Here is a 24,637-nt window from a genome sequence, read left to right as displayed (position 1 = left end):
GCGTTACCAGGAGAACGGTGCCCTCCGACGCGGTCTGCTCCGCCACGCAGGCGGAAACGTCGTCCAGCAGACACGCCAGCTTGTCCTTCAGCCGCCCGAGGGAGAGGAAGGCAAAGCCCAAGAGGTCGTCCAGGCCTTCCTCTCCCTCCTCCTCCTCCACTTCCTCGCACCAGAACCAGCACATGGCTGGGGAGAAGGGGGGGTTGGGGCCCCTCGGCAGAGGGACTCTTTGGGAGTGCGGGTGATTGAGCAAGGGTGGTCTTTCGGTCCTTCCTGCTCCTAATCCAGTCCAGGAACAATCTCCCACACTGGCGGCTCCTACACTGTCTCTGTCTCCACACCACCCTCCTCCACCCCTGGCCAAGATGTGCGCCCGTAAGCTTGGATTACCGGGTGCTAAACACCATATGTTTGATCCAGCGACTTAGTCCACCTGACCTCAATGCTTGAGCCTTACTGGGTGGGGCTGAAAGGGTGTCAGGATCTTCTTTTGGGAGCCGGCTGCCAATAGTAATGGAGGAGAGATCTCAATGCGGGAGGGTAGAGGCATTCCACGAAAGGCAGGGCACTTTATTCAAATCTGCCAACAATGCCAGAACTGGCACATAATGAGCTTGAAGCTCAGATACGGTGGCTACAAAATGGCCGACTTCTTTGTCAAGTGATTTCTTATTATTCGTACGAGCCTACAAACAGTTATCAATGGCTGGGACTTCACGTGACTCAACAAAAATGAGTTGAGGCCATGAATTAGAGAGGATGCTGTTCAGACAAAGAAGGGGGTGAGTTTGTTTGTCAGCAGGCAGAAACTGACAACACAGTCTCCCACAAAGAGAGAATATGTCCACTTCGACCGGTTATTTCAGAAGCCCTCTTCCCGAGACATCCTCGTTCAGTTCACCATGGAAGACAGGGAAACAGACCCAAGCTTATTCCCAGAACAGGGCCTGTACAGCGGGAGGGGCATTGCAGAACCTTCCCCCGATGCCTCTGCTTCAGCCATCAGCTCCGTTCGGACCTGTCACGCCCAGCCGAGGAGCCAAACAGGAAGTGACGGATGAGCTCTGCTCCATGTCAAAGCTCCTGTACCCCACACACACTACAGCAGGCCGTTTCTTCCATAGAGCTGAGGTGTGTAGCTATTCCCAAGGGTGAAAAACTGCCCCTGACTCAAAAAGGACCTCTGCTTTTAGGTGCGTATGGTATGGTTAGGACTGAGTATGGGCAACTGCCTTGTTGTTGCTATGTTGCTGTTCAGTCATACTCCAGTGTTTAATAACTAAAAGAAAGATAACAAAAACTAAAAAACTTTGTTTAGTTCGAATGACGGCAGATATGCACACGTAGGCACACACAGACAGACACACAACACATACAGACACAGAAACACAAACACACAAGCTGATACTCACACACACATTTAAAATCACACTCAAACTCACACTCACTGAAAGAGCACCCCTTTTGCTCTGAGGAAGCAATTTTTCACAATTATTTTAGATCTTCACGGACAGAGCAGTACTGAGTTTGGACTGATGTGGTTCTTACCTTCTTGTTGTGGTCTTTCCCGACACTGGCTTGAGAATTCACCAAACCATCCACAGAGCAGGGCCCAACAGATCCGCTGGAGACATCTGTGACCCGAGACATATCTGGAGAGAGAATCCAAAGAGAACATTTATTCACCATACTTCTATCTGTTATCTGAGAAGACCAAAAAAAAAGCCTACAGGCAACAGCATCAGTTACGCAAACCATCTCCATTTCCAAATGAAATATAGGCATCTTGTTCGCACTACATGGCTACCTTGCTACCAGAGAACCTACTGGAAAGTCAAGCTAAAATGGCAGGCCATAAAACAGTTTGCTTTATTCCAAATTTGGTTGCAGATGAGCCACCAAAGGCCAGTTTATAGTTCAGTGAGATCCAATAACTTTTGTGAAAGTTCTATGGTCGCCTGATGTAGACTGTGGTCGTTGACCTTAGCAAAATATATAAACGTGCTCTAGTTGCCCGGAGTATAAACTAAATGTCGCCGGGGCCGGACTATAAACTGGCCTTAACGCTTACAGACCGCCCTTAGGGAAAACACACATTACAATGTGTACAATGGAGATTAATCAAGTGCAGATGTAATTACAGTGACTACCCTGAAAGTTGTTCATCTGCCTTCTCCTCTCACCTAAGGGCCTGAGAGAGAGAGAAGGAAGCCTCACACCAACATCCTAAGAAGCCACAAACCACCACTTCCCTTTTCACTGCATACTAACGGCATGCTGAGAAGTCTTTAACACCCAAAACAACAAGCAATTAGCACTTCCAGGTCAAAAGCCAGAAATGCGAAGTGCTGCACAGTATGAGACCGTAGCTGAATGCTTGCTAAAATCGTAGACTGTATAAAAATAGGATAAAATCCAGTTTTGGAGCACGGTATGATTCATTTGGAAATGCTTAGTTCTCGTTGTTTGTTTTATACAACAAGGCAACGCAATGATTTCACCTTAAACTCGTAAGCTTCCATTGCTTTTGCTCAACAGAGCATTGCCCCCTGAAGAGGAAAGATCACAGTTCTAATCTGACGGCAGGCAAGTGCAAACGTAATACCCGCGTGTGCAATTTGCATGAATATGAGTTCTGATTAGTTTATCATATTAATCCAATACTCTACACAGAAAAATCCCAGGGCAATACTTCGTTTCCAAACAGAAGCGTTTAGCTTTCCATCCCAAGGTCCTATGAATAGCCACATCTCCTCTGAAGGCCGTTTAGGCAATATGACCCTGCGGTGTATTGCGAGAGAAGCGTGTCGTCCGTCATTTCCTCCTCATAATTAAAACAGCGGGAGCAATTACATTCCGCTCATCCAACCCTAGCCAATCACCCGCAGTTCATTCTGTTGTTACAGCCCAATGAATCTCTGGCTGTTACAGTAGATGGTTCAGGTGTGTGCTGCAGCAGTAAAGTGCCCTCTAGTGGCCAAATAGATTACATTACATTACATTACATTACATTACATAGATGCACTACAGGTTTCCGTACCACATATTGTGCACACATAACAACAGATAACACATTTGAAGCATAGAAGTGGTGAAACAAAGGCAACGTGTTCCACTATATTGGAATTCCAGGAGTATTACAGGCAGACAGAATTGGAATCTGGTTTCTCTGTCTCTGAATGCGAGTGTGGCATAAGAAAACACAGAAGCCGGTCAAGCTAAGGGAGAACAAATTGTTCGGTGCAGCTTGAGAGTGAGTAAACCTGTCCCTCATATCTCACTTCCCCAGTAATAACAAACAAATGTATTAACAATATTTGTCTTTTCACACTGACATTGTGTGTACATATTTTACTGTTATAAGCCCAGGCACATCAAATTAAATTGAACTGGGTAGCTAATTCAGCCAAGTAGCTGCCCACTGTCCCTGTTAAACAAATAAATAAAGTAATAAAATACTTATTTACTATGCTGCTTATCAGAGCCCTTATACGGTAAGGTTTCACGTAGATAGCTTTCCTGAATTTCATATAATCTCTCTTTTCCCCCCACACTCCTATCTCACCCTCCCTCTCTCCTTCTGGTATTTTTAGGTTGAGTACTTTGTCCAAACTTAAACAATAGAACACCAACTAAGAATCAAATCAACCATCTTTAGCTGAGACGGTAGCTACAGCCAGTTATTTTACTACTGTGTACATCAAGACTAGAACTACCATGACATGCACAATTCACTTCATGAAGTGTTTAGAATCATGTCTCTAAAATGATAAAACTGTCATAACTTATGACTGTGAATTTAAAAAAATAAATGCTTTTCATCTATTGCAATAAATAGATATTTTAAGCATACAAAAATCTGACACATGTCCCTTTTTTAGAGTTAATTGAAAAGATGAAGGCAAGCATATGTTTCAAATAAATTTTTTGTGGCATTTTAAGTTTTCATATCCCATCATTTTAACATCACACCAACCCCGGCACTGATTAATGAAAGATTGGTCTTACCTTCACTATTAAGCAAATCGATCCTCTTCAATCATGTATTTAAAAATAAAACCTATATTGTTTTAGCTGTTTTAGCTGCAAGAAGCCGACATCACATTGCTGACATCTAAAACGAAAGAGTTGCCAGTTGCTGGACGCTTGGTCCCTAACTATGCAGGACTAACCTTTCACACCTCAGAATGCGCTAGGCTATCCTGTCAGAGACCAGTGCAATGCCACTCACCCTCCAAACAAAGAAAGCCTCACATTATTATGAATCCTTACTGAATCAACCTAGCAGCTCGCATTCCCACGCAAACTCCGGTCTGCGTCGATATGACATCGTCAGAAGAGATGTTTTCACTTTTAGGTGTGTGCGTGACAGGAAGGAAGTGGGTGGCAACAGATCTGTGTCCAGTGAAAATGTGAGAGAATGAAGATGTCAACCCGGGGCGCATACTCTCTCCCTGTCCAAGGTCAGTATTACCATGGTTACAATGCGCAAATTCACATGATATTAATACTAAAGGTTACTTTAAAGTAACTTTTTAACAAATAAATGTTTAATTAGCGTATTTGATCTAATGGCAGAAAAAGAGGAAGTATAGATAAAGAGTACTATGGTGAATGGTCTGGAAACATCAAACAACAGAGAGAATAATCAGAATGTCCAGCATAGCAAGTTTACCACAAAAGCTTCTGCTATCACATTGTCCTGCTGTGGAGCCACTTCCTCTCAAAACGGCGCCACGTTAGTAAGGCCGAGGCTTTGAGTTACAGATATGCGGACCTTTTCTACCAGTTTACACGAACAGGAACATAGTTCTGCGAGCTCACAGTAATTATTGCGACAATACACTGCACGCAATGAATGTATAGCTGCAAAAAGGGGAAAATCCTGCACTGTGTTTTTATAGTCCGTAACTGCAGGACTGCGTTGCAAACAGCGCATGACAGCGCATTGTGAACAGTGCGTAACGACAGCAAGGCTGTTATGACTGGCGTCAGAGCGTCTAGCGCAGGTGTTCCGTAAAAGAATTGTGATGCGGCCCCAAGTAAAAGTTTGCAAATGTATGCCACCCAAGCACAGACAACTCAAGCGTAACCATGCCGTTCAGCCGTGACTTTATTGGCAATACATCATGGCCTCTCGCACCTTATTGCTTTATAATAGTTGAGTGGTTGTGCAAGGGTGGGGCCCTGCTGGCTTAGTGGGTCTGTCGCTGACGTACCTGCGGGTGTGTGCTTGCTGCCGTGCTGGTCCAGGAACTCCTCCAAGAGCTGGGATTGGCTGGGGGGCGGGGCTGGAGGGCAGGGGTCGCCGGGGTCGGATCCCTGGTCGCCGGGGGCCGTGTCTTCTCGACGGAGGGTCAGGTTTAGCATCTGCTCGCTGAAAAGCCCCTGCATCAGGCCCAGGTCCAGTGTGGACACGCCCTTCCCGTTCAGAACCAGGATCTCATCCCCAGCTCGTAGTCCTGTCAGGAAGACAAGCCCGATACAATTCAAATAAAGTACCATCACTCCATTCTGAGTGCGACAGTACACTGCAAAAAGTCCTGTCTTAACAAGTGTTTTCATCTTGCAATGAGAATTATTCTCTTATTAATAAGTGTCATTCTGCCTTATCTTATTTTAGAAGTAGAAAATATTAGCTTGTTTTAAGTTAAGGTTTGCAAGTGAAAATTTCTTACCCCATTGGCAAATGACTATAACTAACTCTATTCACAATATTTTGTCTTTTTTAGCAAATAAGTCATTGAAAAAAGATTTTAAGCGTAAATATAAAAGACAAACACTTGTTCAGGCCGACTTATTTTTTGGTTTTTGCAGTGCCTCTTTACAGCATCAATACACTCTTGTGCTGAGGATGTTGTGTAACAGTTGGTCTGTAGCTTACCATTTAAACCACTAGAAAATATATTTTATATTACACAATAATCTGGAATAAAATAGAAAATAATGATTCCATTCATTGACTGAACAGTGAACATACATTCCATTTATTGGCTGAACGTACATTACATACATGCAAGGTCACAGATCTCAAATTTTTCAAATCGCAGACCACCGTCAAATCTCTCTATACACATAAAATCGGCATTTCAATGTGGAATCTGAAGTGGAATCTGAATGTGAAGTACCCTCGGCGAAGGCCAGTCCCTCCGGGAGCACCTCGCTGACAAAGACGCGGCTGTTTCCAAATCCGTCCACGTGGCCCGTGACAGCGAAGCCTGCCACACAAAGCAAGCCAGGTCAAAGGTCAAAGGTCAAAAACCAAATGACATCACTTCATGAATTACACAATTTATTTGCTAAGCAGAAATCAACTGTGTTGGATTAAAACATTGGCAGTCAAATATATATATATATGAATGGACTAACAGGTACACACTGGAAACAGGCCTAAATACACTAGGTACACGTGCGTAGTCAGTCTATCTTAACTCACCGAAGTCTGTGGTGCCGTCCTGTCGTGACATGCATAAGGTGTACACGTTCAGGGGCAGGACCTCCAGCTCATCGTATGACTACAAACAGGAAGGAATCGAATTAGCGAGAGGGTTCACGGGTGAGAGCACTCGCTAGCGAGGCGATTTTGCCAGGAAACACTTTGCATTTGTACGGCGATGACTCCTCACCAGCTCTTGCACAAGGTCCTTGGGTGCAGGCGTGCTGACCTCTGTGTTCGGCCCCGCCCGTCTGCGCAGACGCACGCAGTGCTGGCTGGGGTCCAGCTGCTTCAGCTGCAGAGGGATGGCAGCACCTGGGTTAGCCAGAGCTTGTGAAACAATTACAGAGAGGCCTTACTGGGTTCAGCTATAGGAAGCGATACCTACCCCCAGGGAATGCTAAAATTATATTATAGAGCTTTATGATATACACAGACTGTTCTCTGTGGTCTTGTGAAGCCACAGGAAATGACTATAGAGGACATGGTGGCTTTAGTGAGACTGTGACTGCAGAATACAAGATTAATGATATGAACACATAAAAGAGTCCTATCTGTTATTTTCTGTCCTGTGCATGTGTGTGTCTGTGTGTGCATGCGATTGTGCATGTGGTTTTGCATGTGTCTGTGCATCAGTTCATGTGTGTGTGCACGTGTCTGAGCGCGTGTGGTCTTATGTATGTGTGCGCGTGGGTGTTTGTGTGTCCATGTGTGTGTCTGTACCTGTGTGTGCATGTTTGTGTGCATGTATTTGTATGTATGTGTGTGTGTTTGTGTGTGTATGTATGTGTGTGTGTGCGAGCATGCACGTCTCTGTGTGTCTCTGCTTGTGAGTGTGCGTGTGTGTGTGTGTACAGCTGTGTGCATGTGTCTGTGCATGTGCTTGTATGTATGTGTGCTTGTGTGTGTGTTTGTGTGCGTGTCTGTGTATATGCACACGTGTACATGCACGTGTTTCTGAATTATAGTTGGAACAAAGCTGCACTTTTTCCATTTCACCCGGCACAGACAGGTGATGAGGGACAGCCTGTTGCAGGGCGAATTGTGCTCATTGTGCCTGAAGGCACCTGAGCTGTCAATCAACCACATGGCTGCTGGGTGATGACAGGTGTGGGGGGAGCTGGACTTCTGTCATTCTGTCCAACCAATCACCTCAACCGCACAAAGAGGACCGACACAATGACACAGTGTTCTCTTTCTCCCACAATGTCTAATGGGCCAACAGTGTCAAAATGGACATGCTGCACGAACCAACAAAAAATAACGAATCAAAGAAATTAACCAAATTAAAATAGGAGCAGTATTTTATGGGAATTGATCAATAATGATGGGGCCAAAACAACAACCAGATAAACAATACTAATTTGTCACAGTGGGAACAGTAATGTAGCACATATGTGAGCTTGATTCAAAGCCTCATGACTAACAGTCTAATTACATCCATTTAAGTAATAAGTAATGTGTTGTCATTGTAATTGGCTTAATGTAAAGCAATTTCAGCTACATTTAATGTATGAAAGGTGCTATATACATAAATCTTATTATTATTCATTATTATTATTATTCATAAGTCTCCAGTCCTCTGGTCTTACCTTGCAGGCTAAGGACAGAACATCCTCGATGCAGTGCTCCTGTTTCACAGCCACAGAGAGGACCTGTTGGTCTGGCATTAACACGCAGGTCTGGGTCTCCAAGCTGATGTCCCAGTGACTGCCTTCAGGTGGTGCTGTTGGGCACTGATTGACCAAGCCGTCCAATCTCTACATCCAAGGGAGAACGAGACCGCAAGAACCTCATCAGTGAACACACAAATCCATCAATGAACTGCATGTCTCACATGGGATACATAACATGACTAATTACACAATCGTTTTATTTGCTTGATAGTGCGAATGAAGTCATTGTCTTTGTAATCATTTACTTATTTTTGTCAGTCTTTCTACTGCACATTAGAAAGGTTGATGACAATGTCCATTGACCACACATTCAGCAACTTAATTTATGAGCATCTCCCTCTGGGAATTTGAAAGGTATCCATTTTCAGGTACAGTATACGTTCCCAAAACAAAGCCCTTGCTGTCTAGGCTGGACTACAACAATGGTGACCATGTGAACCACAATGTAATCTGGGGACATTGGTAATTTCAGACTGTTTCTATAAATATCTGGCACTTGGTTTGTTTGCGGGCTAATGCCTCAGATACTAAGGGAACACAAAAGTGCGCTATGGAATAAACATTCACAAAATATAGTTCTGAACCAAACAACAGAAAATAATACAACTTTGATATTAACAAGTATCAATTGGGCACAACTATCCTAACTTAATTGGGGTGCTCCCCCCTGTGAGAGAAGGCCTTTGGACTGGTCCGATGGTTTTCAGGAACCGTCCTGACTCATTAATTGGCACGAAAACAAAGCCATAAAACTAAGGATCTGGACAACCTCCATAAAACAGACGTTCAGCACTTATGACATCTGTGCCAACGAAGTAAAAATAACTCTGCGTACACTGCTCCGTGAACGGCCTTATTGTTCGGCCGAGAGCTTAAATAACCACTCCAAATACAGACAGAAAGCAGTTTATTCTGCATGCTAATTTCCATTCGGCTGCGTTTCTGAGGCAATGGGCTTTTCGCAGCTCTGCTTCAAGGGTTCCCTGGCAGGGGTTAGGTAATGGCAGCACGCGCCGCCTCGTCCTGGCTCCACCGCCCCTCCCTTCCGTCACGCCTGGCCTGGAGCGACTGGAACATTCCGCCGCTACCGTCGACCTGTCAGCCCCAACCGTCTCCAGTGGCAACTGTGCGCTCATTCATTCACTTTCCACCAGCCCCCGCCAACGCCAACGCGTCACATCCTGCCGAAACCAGCGGCGGACCCGATTGGACGGTTCGAAACCCACAACCTTTACCTCAGCCTCTCTCCCTCTCGCACCACACGTTTACTTCGGTTTTCCCTTAAGGAGGGAAAGAAAACATTTCGGGATGATTTAACCGCCACCCTCTCGGGATGCTGGGTAGCGCCTGTTCTTTGCGAGCTGGGGTGGGGTGGTGTGGGGGTGGGGGGGTATTTGGACAGAGAAACAGGAATTCCAGTGACATAACAGGCCCCCCCAAACCCCTGTAACCCCCAATCCCTAGGCTATACACGTGGCAACCTTGTGCCTTCCCTCTACACACTGTCAACAAATCACCGGCCTGTTGGGACAGCTGTGTGGAGACTTATCCACAGCATACCTAGGCCCCAATAAGTCCCCCCCTCCACATCAGAAAACACGGCAGCCGAAGATAATTCAGTTAACTATAATCTTCCTGGCACCCGGACTCTGGAAAACACAGCAGAAAAACATGCCCTTGGAGCGAGAAAGAGTTCTCTAACAAGAGAGGACAGAGGAAAGTCAGGCCCGCCCTTTAAAAATGGCTGCAGTTATCGATTCCGACCGCCACCTTTTCATCTGGTGGGAAAGCACTTGCTGGGCCGGCTGTTAAGATCTAATGGGACAATCACAGGCTTTTCATTACGTCTGAAGGAGACCTCATCCCAGGAGACTGAAAAATCACCTCCAGGAAAAACAGGGGCCTGCCTCGATGCTGCAGGCAGTTTGAAAGGCCTAACCGCATTACAGCTCATTTGTATGAAAGGGAAGCCTTATGCTCTCAGTAACGTCTGTTCATACTCAGCATGCATCAGTCTTACTCATCGGACACCTTTCCCGTGCAGGCTACATGCTACGGCAGCCCAATATGGTGATGCCCTGGGCCCTGACCACTACTACAACCTGAGTAACCACTATCAACATACACATCTATCATGCCAGAGAAGTGAACGAACAGCCAGCGACGGTTACGTAAGCTCGATGTTTTATGAGGGAACAAACTGTGCGTCATGCAGTGCACTGAAAGAACACCTAGGGTCAAGAGTTCAAATTTCTACTACACATACCGTATCACCCATGAGTGGAGGTATGCTCCCCAGACACCGGTCGCTCAGAGCTTAAGGACAACAGCAGCTAATTACCCTGGTTCACGCCGGTCAAGAGTTTTAACTGGTTCACGCCGGTCCACAGTTAACTGGTTCACGCCCGTCCAGAGTTTTAACTGGTTCACGCCGGTCCAGAGTTTTAACTGGTTCACGCCGGTTCACAGTTAACTGGTTCACGCCGGTCCAGAGTTTTAACTGGTTCACGCCAGTCCACAATTAACTGGTTCACGCCGGTCCAGAGTTTTAACTGGTTCATGCCAGTCCACAGTTAACTGGTTCACGCCGGTCCAGAGTTTTAATTGGTTCACGCCGGTCCAGAGTTTTAATTGGTTCACGCCGGTCCAGAGTTTTAAGCAACAGTGACTGAGGCCCCTATGATTCTACATTTTGGATGGATACAGCGGACTGGAGGGGAAAAGTCCCGTAGTTTCTGCAGGAAGTGTGACTCACCTCTGAGCTGTTCGGAGGAAGATGGCTGAGCTGCCCTCCGCCGCTGCCCTCGAAAATCTGCAACACAGGAGGAGAAAAAACACACTCAAGACACAGAAAAACCATCACAGCTAAATCCAGAGAACCCAGGGTAACACCATAAATAGATGCTCGTATCTATTTTGCGCTTAATTAAAAACCGTCTATCTCAGCCACCGGCTTTGATACTATTTTCATCCGGACTGAAGTAAAAATACTGTCCGAGGTTTACTGGATGTAATAAGCAGCGTAGCGATGGTGAAATTACAGCTTCTCGAGGCGGGCGGATGAAATGGCCTGGGTTACGATAGCGGGGTTGGTGACTGGGGCCTTCCTCTGCACACGACCGCTGTCGGCCATGTTGTGTCATGTGTGCTCAGCCTGTTAGCCGGCAGCAAGGGTGACCGAGCTAGTCAAGCTTTCTTTGAAGGACAGAACAAGGGAGCAACCCCCCAGGGCTACAACAGCCCACCTATAGCCTGGGGGTTGGGGGTTACAGGGGTTTGGGGGGGGGGGCTGTTATGTCACTGGAATTCCAGCTTCTCTGTACAAGAGAGCTCATGAAGAACAGGCGCTCCTCACGGAACCGTTACCCAGCATCCCAAGAGGCCGGCGGTTAAATCATCCCGAAATGTAAGGGAAAACCAAAGTAAAGGTGTGGAGAGAGCCTCTCGTCCGATGAGAGGGGGAGAGACTGAGGTAAAGGTTGCAACCCCCCCCCAGGGCTACGCCAGCTCAAGAGCTGCAATGTACGGGAAAGTATACAGTGGTAAAGCAAATTAGAGCGGAAACGCGTGCACGAAAGTAGCAAAACACTTCATGTTTGAACAGTGAAAACGGACCCATCCCAAATTCCTGCGAGAGAAACTGAGAACATTTCCTTCACTGTGAATAAAAGACCCTTTTTAAAGCAGGGAATCTTCCCCACATAGAACTTGTTGACGTGTCAAATTCAGCGCAGCCGAGAGTCGACTATGCGTTCGGGCGGAAAGAGGGGAGGAGCCGGGGGTGCGGAGGCGCGGGTGCGAGACGGTCTGTTTCCGAGCGCACGCGTGTGTGCGTAGCGGTACATGTGCTTTAAGGCATTCCGTGAGTGAGCGCTAAGCCCTCAGGCTTTCCTAGGATTGTGGTAAAACTTTCCCTGAGGGCAAAATCAGCCCGGTGCTCAAGGTCGAGTTTCAGGAGCGCGCGCGGTTCCGAGCGGACACCCGGTTGGGCTTTATGTGAGGTGAGGAGAGGCATGATGGGAAGGGCCGGTTTTGTTTGTGATTCTTCGTTATCGGGTCTCTTCCAGAGTGCAGAAGGATAACGCGGTCCCAGTCACTGACTCATGGAAAAACTAACGCATCAGGATTTTTTATTTAAAAATGTTCCTATCACAGTTACACCAATGCAAAAAAAATGTTCCCCAACTGGAAAGCCGAAACAGGTTCACTACAAAAACTGTCTGTCTTAACAAGTGCTTTAATCTTGCAATTTCTTTCTCTCAAATTGAAAATATTAGCTTGTTTTAAGTTCCTTTTTGCGTGACAAGTGACAGTGTCTTACCCTATTGGCACATCTTTAAATGAGTAAAACTGCCTCACCTCATTGTCTTATTTAGCAAAACAGTCTTAGGAATAAGACTAAGTTTAAATATAAGACTAAAACACTTGTTAAGACTGACATATTTGTTGGTTTTTGCAGTGTTCCTACAAACGAGGCTCCGTCTGATTGGGCAAACAGGCAGCACGGTCATCGCAGACCGTTGGCTTGCTCCTGAGCTCGAGACAGTGGCGGAGAGTGCGCTTTGTTTATCCCGCTGTGTTCGCACACCTCGGTCCCGAGCCGTCTGCACGTGCCGTGGAGCCCCCCTCACTCAAAGTCAGACAGAGCAAAATGGCGTAAGACTCCCAGACCGGCTTGTTCTGAAGCCAAACGTTCCTCCAAACACTCTTCCATCCCTGGGAGGCCCCCAGATGTACAGAGACCTCCTTGTACAGGCTTCACCTCCCCTCACATCCTCCCTGAGGGTAATTAAAAGGTATTTTCATTTAGTTCTGCTGTATTAGAAACCTCTGGGATATGAAAAAGCGGAGCAGGCCAGGTTCCACAAACGAGGGACTGTTTCGTAATTAGTGGACAACGCGGTTTACACGAACCATCTGCCGGTCCCCACGGGGACTGATACAGCTTGCTGCAATTCGCCACATATGGCTTTTAATAATTCATCTTCAATTTCTGTTTGCTTTTCCATCACCGGCTCCTCACGTGCCGTGAAATTATGCGCCGGCTAACTGGGTCTCATTACCAGGGTCAGGACTACTGAGGGATCTCTAATCATTCGGCATATGCCAGGAAGCAACGCCGTGCGCATTTCTAAAGGGGGAGGAGAAGGACATTTTGTGCATTTCTGGAAGTTGGCCAGTCCCTCTTGGCCGGTGGAGACGGGACCGGTTTGTTTTGTTTCTGTGTTCTTTCTTTTTTTACATTTCTTTTTCAAAATCCGGAGCAGATTTCAGGAATTTAGTTTGGGGGGGGGGGGGGGGGGGGAATGGGTGACACGCTGTAATCGAATGACCGCGTGTGCCAACGTTTCGTTTCTGAGGCTTTGAAAGACAGAAGCGGAAAGGCAAGGCCGGCTACTTCACGTCTTCTCCGGAACTAGAGAGAGATGTTCACCTCTAGGAAGCGGACTCTTACGATGACAGCACACCATTTATCTCTGGGACTGTAACACGGAAACATCAACAGGCATACCATATGCTCCCCAGATCCAAAAATAGACATCCCAGTCTGCGAGCAAAACGGTGTAGGAACAGGAGGAGGAGGAGGAGGAGGAGTACGAGGGTGGCTGGAAAACACATCAATAACCGATGAGAGCCCTCACAAACCTAACTGGAAAAACAAGTCTCTCGCCCTGTGCTCCTTGGAACCTCCACCGCTTTACATGAATGATGGCTTTACAACTACCCCCTGCTTCCACCAATCAAAAGACACAGACCGGGCAACTGCTGGGCTTTGGCTCTCGTGAGCGATTCGACACATCACGGGGAGTAGTTAAAATAAAGTTTATCAAATGGCTTCTGTCCACAACGCAAGACCTTAAACATACAACTGCCTTCAGGTAGAATGGCCTAATGTGTAACACAGACGTTCTAAACCCGGCATGGGCCTACCCCTCAGGGTATGAAGGATATCCCACAGAGGCACTCAAAATATACTTTGTAGTGGCATTTTAGGACAAACGGCTGATGTCCTCCAACTTAATCCATCTAAAAACATGGTATATTTTTATTTTATATAGCAAAACAAACTGAGACTCGGTTTGAACTGAAATTGAAACTGCATTCATGGTTGTTGGCAGTTTCGTCTCGTACGAGCGTGGAGAAGCTATCGCATTCATCAGCAGCTACAGCAGTGGTAAAAAAAACACACTGGTGACAAACACACATTTTTCTGTCAAACCGGCATGGGCTTACCGCTCAGGGTGTGTAGGATAACCCTCCAAGGTACTTAAAATATACCTCGTAGTGGCATTTCAGGACAAGTTGTTCTGTTCCGATGTTCTCCAACTTCAAAAATATGGTTTATTGTATTGTGTAAAACAAAACAAACTGAGGCCAGATTTCAATGAAAACACTGTTAGCATTCATGGCTCGTACTATTGCGGATAAGCTATCGCATTCAGCAGCGGTAAAAACAAACAAACAAAAAAACTGGTGACTAAAACAAATTTTCTCTATCAACCAACACAGTCTCTCTGCATACTGATGAAATGTGAACATGCTTCAAGCACATTCATTCGCATATGCTTCACCTAGCGTCCACACTGACTGTAATATGATAAGTATTATTATTGTATCATGACAGATAGTATTCTCAGTACCTGTGAGGCGGGCTGCCTCTTCTCTCGGCCCCGCCTGGTCAGGCTGTCCAGCCCCTTCAGGGAGGAGAAGAGCCGCCTTTTGCTCCGGACCCCCTGGGAGACGGACCGGGAGCGCCTCCGCAGCGTGGCCTCATCCCGGGAGCAGATCTGAGAGCACACACGTCGCATGAGCACACACAGACACACACATATGCACAGACAAACACACACACAGACACACACATATGCACAGACAAACACACACACAGACACACACATATGCACAGACAAACACACACACAGACACACACATATGCACAGACAAACAGACACACATATGCACAGACAAACACACACACAGACACACACAAATGCACAGACAAACACACACACACAGACACACACAAATGCACAGACAAACACACACAGACACACACATACGCACACACACACACACACACAGACACACACATACGCACAGACACACACACACACATATGCACAGACAAACACACACACAGACACACACATATGCACAGACAAAGACACACACAGACACACACAAATGCACAGACAAACACACACAGACACACACATACGCACAGACACACACACACAGACACACACATACGCACAGACACACACACACACAGATGCACAGACACACACACACACACACAGACACACACATACGCACAGACACACACATACGCACAGACACACACATACGCACAGACAAACACACACATGCACAGACACACACACACAAAGACACACACATATGCACAGACAAACACACACACAGACACACACATAAGCACAGACAAACACACACATAAGCACAGACACACACATATGCACAGACAAACACACACATAAGCACAGACACACACATATGCACAGACACACACACCAAATGCATGTACACACAGATACACACATACGCACAGACAAACACACACACACCAAATGCGCACACACACACACACCACAGACACACACATATGCACAGACAAACACACACACCCCAAATGCAAGCACACATAGATGCACACATATGCACAGACAAACACACACACACCTCAAATGCACGCACACGCAGACACACACACAAGGACACGATTCACCAGTGTGCCAGGGTAACACTTTTGTTTGAAGGACATCTACATCTACAAAGGAACACTATGAACAACAACATACACTAACAAAATAATCTAGGCATCCAATGTCACAGCCACACAAACACAAAGCTGTTTTGTATTTAGTATTTGGTATATGGTATTTTGACTCACCAGGGCATGGAAGGAAGACACAGAGAAGATACCCAGACGCCCCAGGGCCATTTTGGAGGGCCGGCTTGCGGCGGCCAGCAGGCTCTTGGGGTTGGGAAGCTCACCGCCCTGCAGGCTGGACAGGTAACAGCGCAGGCGGAACAGATCCACGTTGAACTTCTCCAGGTTCTGCTCCCACTGCTGGATCTGTGGGCACGAGGAGGGCGAGGGAGGGGCTGTAATCGCTTTCAGATGTGCCCTGAAATGGTGGTGGGGGGGTTCTGAATCCCGATTGACATGTCTACGGGGGGAGGAAGACGAGGAACAGAACAGCCGAGAAACCCAGTAAAAACCTGGGAAGTTGGGAAGCCTTTCACACAACGTAAATTAACCGGAGGGGGCTTACAGTCTTGGCCAGACTCTGTTTTATGAGAGAACTCCGGTGATAAACTGTGCATTTTTCCCCAAGCAGCATTGCCATTGTTCTTCATTATCTACTTATTCAGAGCGTCTGAACCTCCCCTGCCTTTTCTACATAAACTACATTAGATACAAGCTCAAGGCCTGTCCTCGTTCAGAATGCAGAACAGCAGTTTGGCTGGGAACGTCTGATGAACTACAACACAACACAGATGGTGCGATTCCAGCATATTAGGTGAGCTCCGTCATCGGTCACGTTTCATGATAAAGGTGTCTCATTACTAGACATAGCAGACTTTATTTAAGAACTGACCTCTTTCTGGCTTCTTGCCGCTAATTTTCCCACTGTACTGCAAAGCACCAAGCAACAATTAAAATCTGGTAACCTAAACTGAACTAAAAATGGAAAGATAACAATGACAACGTCATCACTTCCAGTGTCGTAAAAGGCCCACACTCAACAAGGGCTTGTGTTTTAAGCCTGTATTTTTACTGCTAGTAAACTGAGAATATCACCCAGGTTTCGGGCGCCCCCGGGGGTGATGGTGATCACGCCAGAGCAGCGAGACGTGATGGATTATGAACCATAACCGGTTCCCGTAACTGGACCGTTCCCGCTTTTTGGGGCACTTAATGACTCATGGTTCTTCACCAGCCATTTACAGCTCATAAAACAGCCACTGTACCTCTCTCTCTCTCCCTCTCTCTCTCCCTCTCTCTCTCTCTGCCCTTCTCTCTGTCTCCCTCTCTCTCATTCCCTCCCCCCATTCCTACCCCCCTCCCTCTCCTCTCTCTTATCCCCCATCCCTCCCTCCCCATCGCTCTCTGGCCTGGCCACTGTACTCTCTCTCTCTCTCTCTCTCTCTCTCTCTCTCTCTCATTCTCTGCCCGTCTCGTGCTCTCTCCCTCACTCATTCCTCCCTCTCCCCGCTCTTCTCTCTTCCCCCCCCCATCTCCCTCCCCCCCTCTCTTCCCACTGTACCACTGTCTCTCTCCGTCTCTCTGTCTCTCCCATTAGCTCCCAATTCTACCTCTTAAGCCCTTTCTCCCCCCTCCCCCCCACAGAGGATAAATTGTTTCAAATGCAAAACGATGAAAATTTAATTTGCCAGACGGGGCAGAGGTTCACTTCAAGCAGACCCCCAGTGCAGAGGGGGCTTAAAAGCATGGGAGGGGGGTGGGGGCGAGTCCTCCTTTAACCCCCCGGTTTTAAAAAAGGAGCAGACGTCTCTGAATGGGGGGGTGCCGATTAGGCTGCGATATGGCAGCGTTTCTGGAAGGCGGCCAGGTTGGATGGAACTCTCCCTTCTCAGGTTTTGATCTCGCCCTTTGCCCTGGAAGCGAACATTACAGAGTTCCAGGCCTTTAATCTGGAAGAAAGGGACCGACCAACCTCCCGCCATGTCCCTTCCTCCGAACCTTGCCGCTGTGTGGGTTGTTTTAGAAGGGACTGTTCATAAGCTGGCTTTCCAAGCTCTCTGGCACAGACACACACAGAGAAAAAAAGCCCCTCTCTCTGTGCAGATCCATGACTTCATCTGGTTCTCTCGTCAGGCTGGAACAGTATGAAAGTGGATAATGTGCAGCAAGAGCCCATTACCACAAACATCTGGAATACAAACTCTGTGCAACGTGTAGTGGCTGTGTGCCTGAGTGTGTCTGTGTGTGTGTATATGCGTGCGTGAGCCCCTGTATGTGTGTGTACTTGTGTGTGTGTGTGGGCCTGCGTGTGCACGCGTGTGCGCTGTTTGCATGACTACACGTGTGTGCATTCGTGTTCGCATGTGTGCGAGAGTAACGTCTACCCAACCTTTCTCCCCAGTCCTCATAACAAACCGCCATTGTATTTCTTTTTTTACATAGAAATCGAAGTTTAATCCAAAAGGCCTCATAAAAGCATGCAGTGCAGGATGGTCCTGTAAGCAATGAAAAAGAGAGGGAGCACGGCACCACATATAAACCAAACCGGAACGTCCCTTCCCACACAAAAACACTGGGCCTTGTTGTGGGACCTTGGGGCTGCCTGTAGCCTAGTGGCTAAGGTACATGACTGAGACCCGGAAGGTTGGTGGCTCAAGCCCCGCTGTAGACATGATAAAATCCGCACAGCTGTTGGGCCCTTGAGCAAAGCCCTTAACCCCACATTGCTCCAGGGAGGATTGTCCTCTGCCTAGTCTAATGAACTGTAAGCCACTTTGGATGAAGACGTCAACTCAATAACACATTGATAACAATACAAATCAATTAGGGTAAGGACCTCAAAGGAACGGGCAAGGTGGGGGGAGTGCGTTTGGGGCGATAGCCCTGGGCCCTCGGCCCTCACCTGGCTCTCGATGGCCTTCCTGTTCTTGTGGTCGCTGACGACGCAGAGCTGCAGCTCGGCCATCTTCTTCATCTTGCCGTCCATGTCGATCTTCTGCAGCAGGCCCTGCGTCTGGCTCCTCAGCAGCCGCACCGTGTCCTCCTTCCCGTGCCGCTTGGCGAAGAGTGAGGCGCTGGCCGAGTGCAGCGCCGTCACCCAGTTCTCCAGGTCCGGCTGGCTGCTGGCCTGAGGGGGGGACCAGGAGACATCGCGTTAGAACGAGGGCCGTGCTCGATATATCAGAAATCCACATATCGATACGGTGGTGGCCGGCCATATATAGGCATATTTTATGTAAAATGCCAGCATTTCTGTTTTGTCTGAGCCTGTTCATAGCTATGCTGTTGAAAATATATTTTAGAAAGTCAGTGTGGTTAAGCAGTGCTTATGCTAAAATTATATTTTATCTCAAAAAGTCAAAGTATCTTGAGTTATCTGCCAATACCCAGCCCTAGTTAGAACCGAGCAGCCACAAACCGGGCGTTTGTGAAGCTTGTTTCCTGGTTTCGTTGAGAGACGCCACTCAGTGACGTGGACACTTAGTCTACGGTTTCTACAGTCTACGGTTAGAACAAAGGAGAAGGAACGGGGCGTGTTTCAGCTGAGGGTTGGTTGAGCTCTGAGGGTTTGGGTGAGACTGTGGCCAAGTCTGTATGGCAGCAGGCTCTTCTGACCTATACACAAATCCTGTGTGTGGTAGGTGGTTCAATTCCCTACTGTGATACCTTCTGCACTGCAATGCCATCTCTATGGGCAACCCTCTCTGATTTTCCCTGTCTGAGAAAGTGTGTGTGTGTGTGTCTAAGAAAACACAAAAGGAGGATGGGCTACACACTCTTCTTTGAGGGTCTAAAAATGGTTTATTGTCTTCTGTCCTTTGGCACACGTGATATATTACATTTTGAACGATCATCAAGCACATGGTTCTTCATGAGTCAATAGCTTTACGCTTGCAGAAATATAGGGCATGGTTCAAATCTCCTTTGAAGGCCTTGAATGGGTGACTAGTTACTGTAGCAAGGTAAACCAATTCAAATAAACCAGACAAGCGCTACTTAACAATTTCATGTCTTGCGTGCAGCTAAGCTAAACAGACAGTGTGGATAATGCTGAACAGATTTTCGTGCTTTCTTTAAATATCGAGAGTAGAAATGAGATCAGCGACCAAAGAGCCAAGAAACAGATAAACATCCCAAAACAAAACAGAATGTTTATTCCTTTACTCTCTCTTCTCTAAGAAGCAGACCTCTCCTCCCTAACAATGCAGCCACACAGCTGGAAATGAAGAAAACCTTTATTAACTCCACAACAGTCTTTATCGACCTATAGTTACCAACTCATAAAAACTAGAAGACAGCCCTAAAAGAGTCTGCATAATGATTCCTGTGAGAGAAAAGTGTCTATACTCCTTTGGCGTTTCGCGTTTACCCTGTATGATCTCACCGCAGGAACTGTGCGTATAGGACCCCAGGTACTGTGGCTGGTAAATGGCTATAAAAGATTTGTTTTTAAAATTCCACTTTCAAACCCGAATGGGACTCCCGCTAAACCTGGTTCTCATTTCTACACTGGATTGCAGTCAGGCCATCTGAATTTGCGCAACCTGACACCAAAAAGATCGAGTCAACAGCACAATCTGCATACTGAAACCACACAGGCAGCAGTGAAGGCCAAAGATAAATATCAGTGTGCTAAAGTGGATGTCCGAAGGGGCTATGACTGAGGCCTCAACCCTTTGTGAAGACCTGGAATAAACAACAAGGTTGTGTCCCTGAGGTACTGTAGAGTGTGTGCACGTACAGTGTGTGTGTGTGTGTGTGTGTGTGTGTGTGCGTGTATATGCATGTATAAGTGTGTGTATTTATGTATAGATGAGTAAGAGTGTGTGTGTGTGTGTGTATATTGGTGTGTGTATATGTTTAAGTGCGTGTGTTTAGGTTTGTGTATTTATGTATAGCTATGTGTGTGTGTGTGTGTGTGTGTGGGTGTAGGTGTGTGTATTTATGTATAGCTCTGTGTGTGTGCGTGTGTAGGCGTGTGTATTTATGTACAGCTGTGTCTGTGTGTGTGTGTGGGTGTCTGTGGGAGTAGGTGTGTGTATTTATGTATAGATGTGTGAGTGTGTGTGTGTGTGCGTGTGTAAAATACACACCTGGAACAGGTACACATCCCCGTAGGCGTTGCTCAGGCAGAAGACATTCTCCTTTTTGGGATGCTCAGGGACAGCCTGCACGACGCTGTCCTCGGCGAAGAGGGCGTAGCACGGAGAGAGCTCCTGTTCCGGAGAGTTCTTCCCGTACGTCTCATAAAACAGAAGTGTACAGCCTGCAGGGTAGAGAGAGAGTCTGAGATATACAGCCCACATAAAGACTCAATTATACTAATTAACTACTTCATTTAAACATTCACAAACGTGACATAGAATCTTGTAACAACGCCAATGTACGAGGGAGGTTCTCAATGAATACTTTCGAATATTTATGTTTGTAAAGCATTAGGAGGATTTGATGTGAATGCAGGATTACGCACACACAACCTAAATGGCCTCTGTAACACTTCACTTGTTTACAAAAAACATTTTGGTCTCTGCGCTTCATTTATTTTACAAAAACCATTACGGTGGGATTTCACACTTTGGGACATAATCAACATTTATGAGACCATTTCCTAAATGTGAGATACAGGACTGGATTCAGTTCAACAACTGACGTCACCTTGACTCCTGAGTAAATGCTAGTGAACAAAAGCATTTAGCATTCATTTGTCAGAGTTAAGGACAAATGGTCTTGTGCTGTAAGATGAAGAGACCCCCTCAAAGTGAAACTCGAGAGCTGTTTGTCTGCTGTGCTCAGCCTAGGACGTGCTGCCTGATTTTATGGGGCTATTGTGTCTGGGCCAGTTGTGGTGGCTGTGTGCTGCCTCATGGCCAAGTGCTGGTGACTAACATTTCCATAGCAGCATCCAGGAACAGTGCTGTAGGTAGGAAGGCCTCTTTGGCGGCAGTAGCGCTGTCTCAGTCTCCAGCAAGCAGACACCCCTGTGGGCGACACACTTAACTCCAGGGAAGACGAGCCAGCCACCCCCTGTCTCACTGACAGCTCACAAGATTCACGTTTTCGCCCAAAGGGAGGAATGAAATGCAAACCGTCGTATTGTTCGGCTCAAACCCCGGAGGGCTGCAACAAACGCTTCCCAGGAACCACGTGCATCACGTTACCGAGTTCAGACCCGGATACACGTCCAGAGTGATGGGATATCCGGAGTATTGGGAACAAAAAGACAACTGACATTCTTTTATGACCACGCCTATCGTTTTTAATTAACTCCGCAGAATGTTTCAGAGACAGTGAATTTTCAAAGGGGAAGAATGATGGCTTCGGGCATTAAAGGTAATCCCGCTAACGTAATAGGTGTAGGGTCACAGCCTGGAGATTCACAACGTAACCGTAAATACAAGCGCGGAATTCTCCAAGGGGCTTTTAGGATATGAGATCACGGTAAGCTGAAAGTGTAATGTAGCAGACAGGCCTGACCTTGGACAGAGTTTATCACTGCAGTTTCCCCCTGGCTTTATAGGACAGGCTACTATCAGCTCTCTCAGGGAGAGAGCCCTTCCCCCATTACTCTGCCACATAGACTCTCACCATCCTCAGTTATTTCTCAGAGAAAGCTCAAAAGCAGCTTAAAGATGTTGCAAACGCCACAACCATGAGCAATACGTGACTCAACGTCTCCGACAAGTCACTGGAACCGAGGCGCCGAGACAAAACTTTGAAGAGAGCGATCTGAATTAGCTTAAACGAAAACACTGTCTGTTTATTATCTCGCAGCGCTAGCAACATAATGTGCATTTCTCAGATTGTTTGGAGGGAACGTAGCATTACATACACGTGGCCAACACACAATTGTCCGACGGCCATGACACGTCATGTAACGCGCATACTATGTGGCGAATTTGCGCTTTTAAAACTAATAGTCTCCACATGCAACAATGTACTAAACACTAGCATGTAAATTCCCAGACCCTGTGTATAAAATGGTACTTTGTAGAAAAAGTACTTACTGCTACACTACTAGGGCTATCATATGCTAAATAAGATAAGCTATCCATGGGCTGTAAAATACAACCTGGGAATAAACAACCAAATTACTTTCATACCTAGTTCCCAACCCTGTTCCTGGTTCCTACTGACTTGTAGGTTTTCACTCCAACCTTAAACAAAGCACACCTCATTCAACAGCTGGGGATCTCACTTAGCTGCTAATGACCAGAATCAGGTGTGCCAAGTTAGGGTTGAAATGCAAAGCTACAGGCATACTTGCCAACCCTGGGACCTCAGAAACAGAGAGATGTTCTAGAGACTTTGTTTCCAGCATTCTGGTGACTTATACAGTACGGAAATAGATAAGTAATCACAGTGCAGCAGCATTTTATAATGCATATATTTTTTTCAGGGTGGATTTGCAGGATTTTAGAGTCGTGGGGTTTATAGCCGACATGCGGTACAGACGGATTAACAAAAAGCTCGCCCACCTTTGAGCGTGATCCAGTACTGCTTCCACTTGCGGCGGGTGACGAGCTCCAGCTTCCGGTCCTTGCTCAGGGTGAGGAGGGGTTTGAAGGAGAGCCAGCCAGCCCGTCGCACCACGCCCTGCTCCTTCTCCAGCAGCAGGTCCAGCTGCTCCAGGGAGCCGCGTGACTCGGCGCTGGACTCCGCCGTGCCCTCCGAGGGCTCGGGCCGCTCCTCGGCCCCCCGGCCCGTCTCCAGCTCCCGCATGAAGCTCTCGTAGATGTTCTGCCGCAGGGCGTCGCCGTTGCCGTAGCTGCCGAGTGGGCCGTTGGACGACCTGCGGCGGGCGGGCGGGGCCGGGGCGGGGCCGGCGGGGTGCCACAGCAGGCTGGACACCTGGGAGACGGTGTCCGCCGTCAGCCCGTCCACTCCGCTGTCTAAACAGTCGCCGGCCTCGCTGCCCCTGGGCTCCTGGGGGGGGAAGTAGGAGAGGCGAAGGGAGATAGTTAGGACGATTCCAGCAGCCATCTCAGGTGAACATTTCTCATGACCACCATGCCTTTGACTGAAGTCCGTACAACGGCCAAGGTCTTCACAATGCCACAAAATAATTTGCCAGACGTAATTATAGGGTGAAAATGTACAATAAGCACCATAAGCACGAATATTGTTATTGTCAAGATTCAAAATAAGCCGTTTGGGATGTTTACTCAGGGCACTGTGGAATTCTTAACACAGTGCAGGCCTGTAATTAATCAGCTCTATACAAACAATTCGCTGAACTATTGCTGACCCTGGGCCTGTTCCTAATCCAAGGCAAGGAACATGCTTTTCAAGTTTTTGAGTTTAACATGCTCAATTGAGGGTTGAAAAGAACTTTTCTAATGAAATTCTGCTGGCTTTCACAAGTCTGAACAGTAAATGTCTGTGCTAAAAGCAAAGTTCAGCCATTAGTTCGTTCTTTCAGGTTAGTAGAGCTTTGCTAGCGACCACACAAAAGATCCCTGGACACATTTTACTGATCTGACTTCTGATCTCCTTAGTATGTGAACCAAGCTGGCTGAAGAGACAACAGTGCACATTCCAGGTACATTTAGAAGCACGGTGTGATGGTTGGTAGTATGACTACAACAGGTACATACAGTGAGCTCCATAATGTTAGGGTCAAATAATTTTTTCCTTGTTTTCTTCTGCACGGCACAATTCTAGATTTGTAATCAAACAGATCGCAAGTGGTTAGAGTGCCAATTCTTGGCTTTTATTAAAGTTTCATTTTATAATACAGTGTGGTCTCACCATGTAGGAATTACAGCACTTTTTATACAGAAAATATGTATTTGT

At 47.0% G+C, this 24,637-nt stretch overlaps 1 protein-coding gene across 1 annotated transcript in view; it reads right to left on the bottom strand.

The window, feature by feature from the left end:
* The window catches only part of LOC133129565 (rho guanine nucleotide exchange factor TIAM2), a 59,761-nt gene that overhangs the window by 11,681 nt on the left and 23,443 nt on the right, over positions 1–24,637 (bottom strand). The window contains exons 4-15 of the mRNA XM_061243738.1: positions 23,320–23,767; positions 20,938–21,110; positions 18,747–18,971; positions 16,025–16,210; positions 14,754–14,900; positions 10,868–10,924; positions 8,029–8,196; positions 6,627–6,731; positions 6,437–6,515; positions 6,129–6,218; positions 5,220–5,462; positions 1,549–1,652 (exon numbers count right to left, since the gene is read on the bottom strand). Coding sequence (XP_061099722.1) covers positions 1,549–1,652; positions 5,220–5,462; positions 6,129–6,218; positions 6,437–6,515; positions 6,627–6,731; positions 8,029–8,196; positions 10,868–10,924; positions 14,754–14,900; positions 16,025–16,210; positions 18,747–18,971; positions 20,938–21,110; positions 23,320–23,767 — 2,025 coding nt within the window. The remainder of the gene's footprint in view (positions 1–1,548; positions 1,653–5,219; positions 5,463–6,128; positions 6,219–6,436; positions 6,516–6,626; positions 6,732–8,028; positions 8,197–10,867; positions 10,925–14,753; positions 14,901–16,024; positions 16,211–18,746; positions 18,972–20,937; positions 21,111–23,319; positions 23,768–24,637) is intronic.

This window comes from Conger conger, chromosome 5, assembly GCF_963514075.1.
Source record: "Conger conger chromosome 5, fConCon1.1, whole genome shotgun sequence".
In the NCBI taxonomy this organism is placed as follows: Eukaryota; Metazoa; Chordata; class Actinopteri; order Anguilliformes; family Congridae; genus Conger; species Conger conger.
Note: the sequence above shows the minus strand (reverse complement) of the source record. Positions and strands in the feature narration are given on the sequence as shown.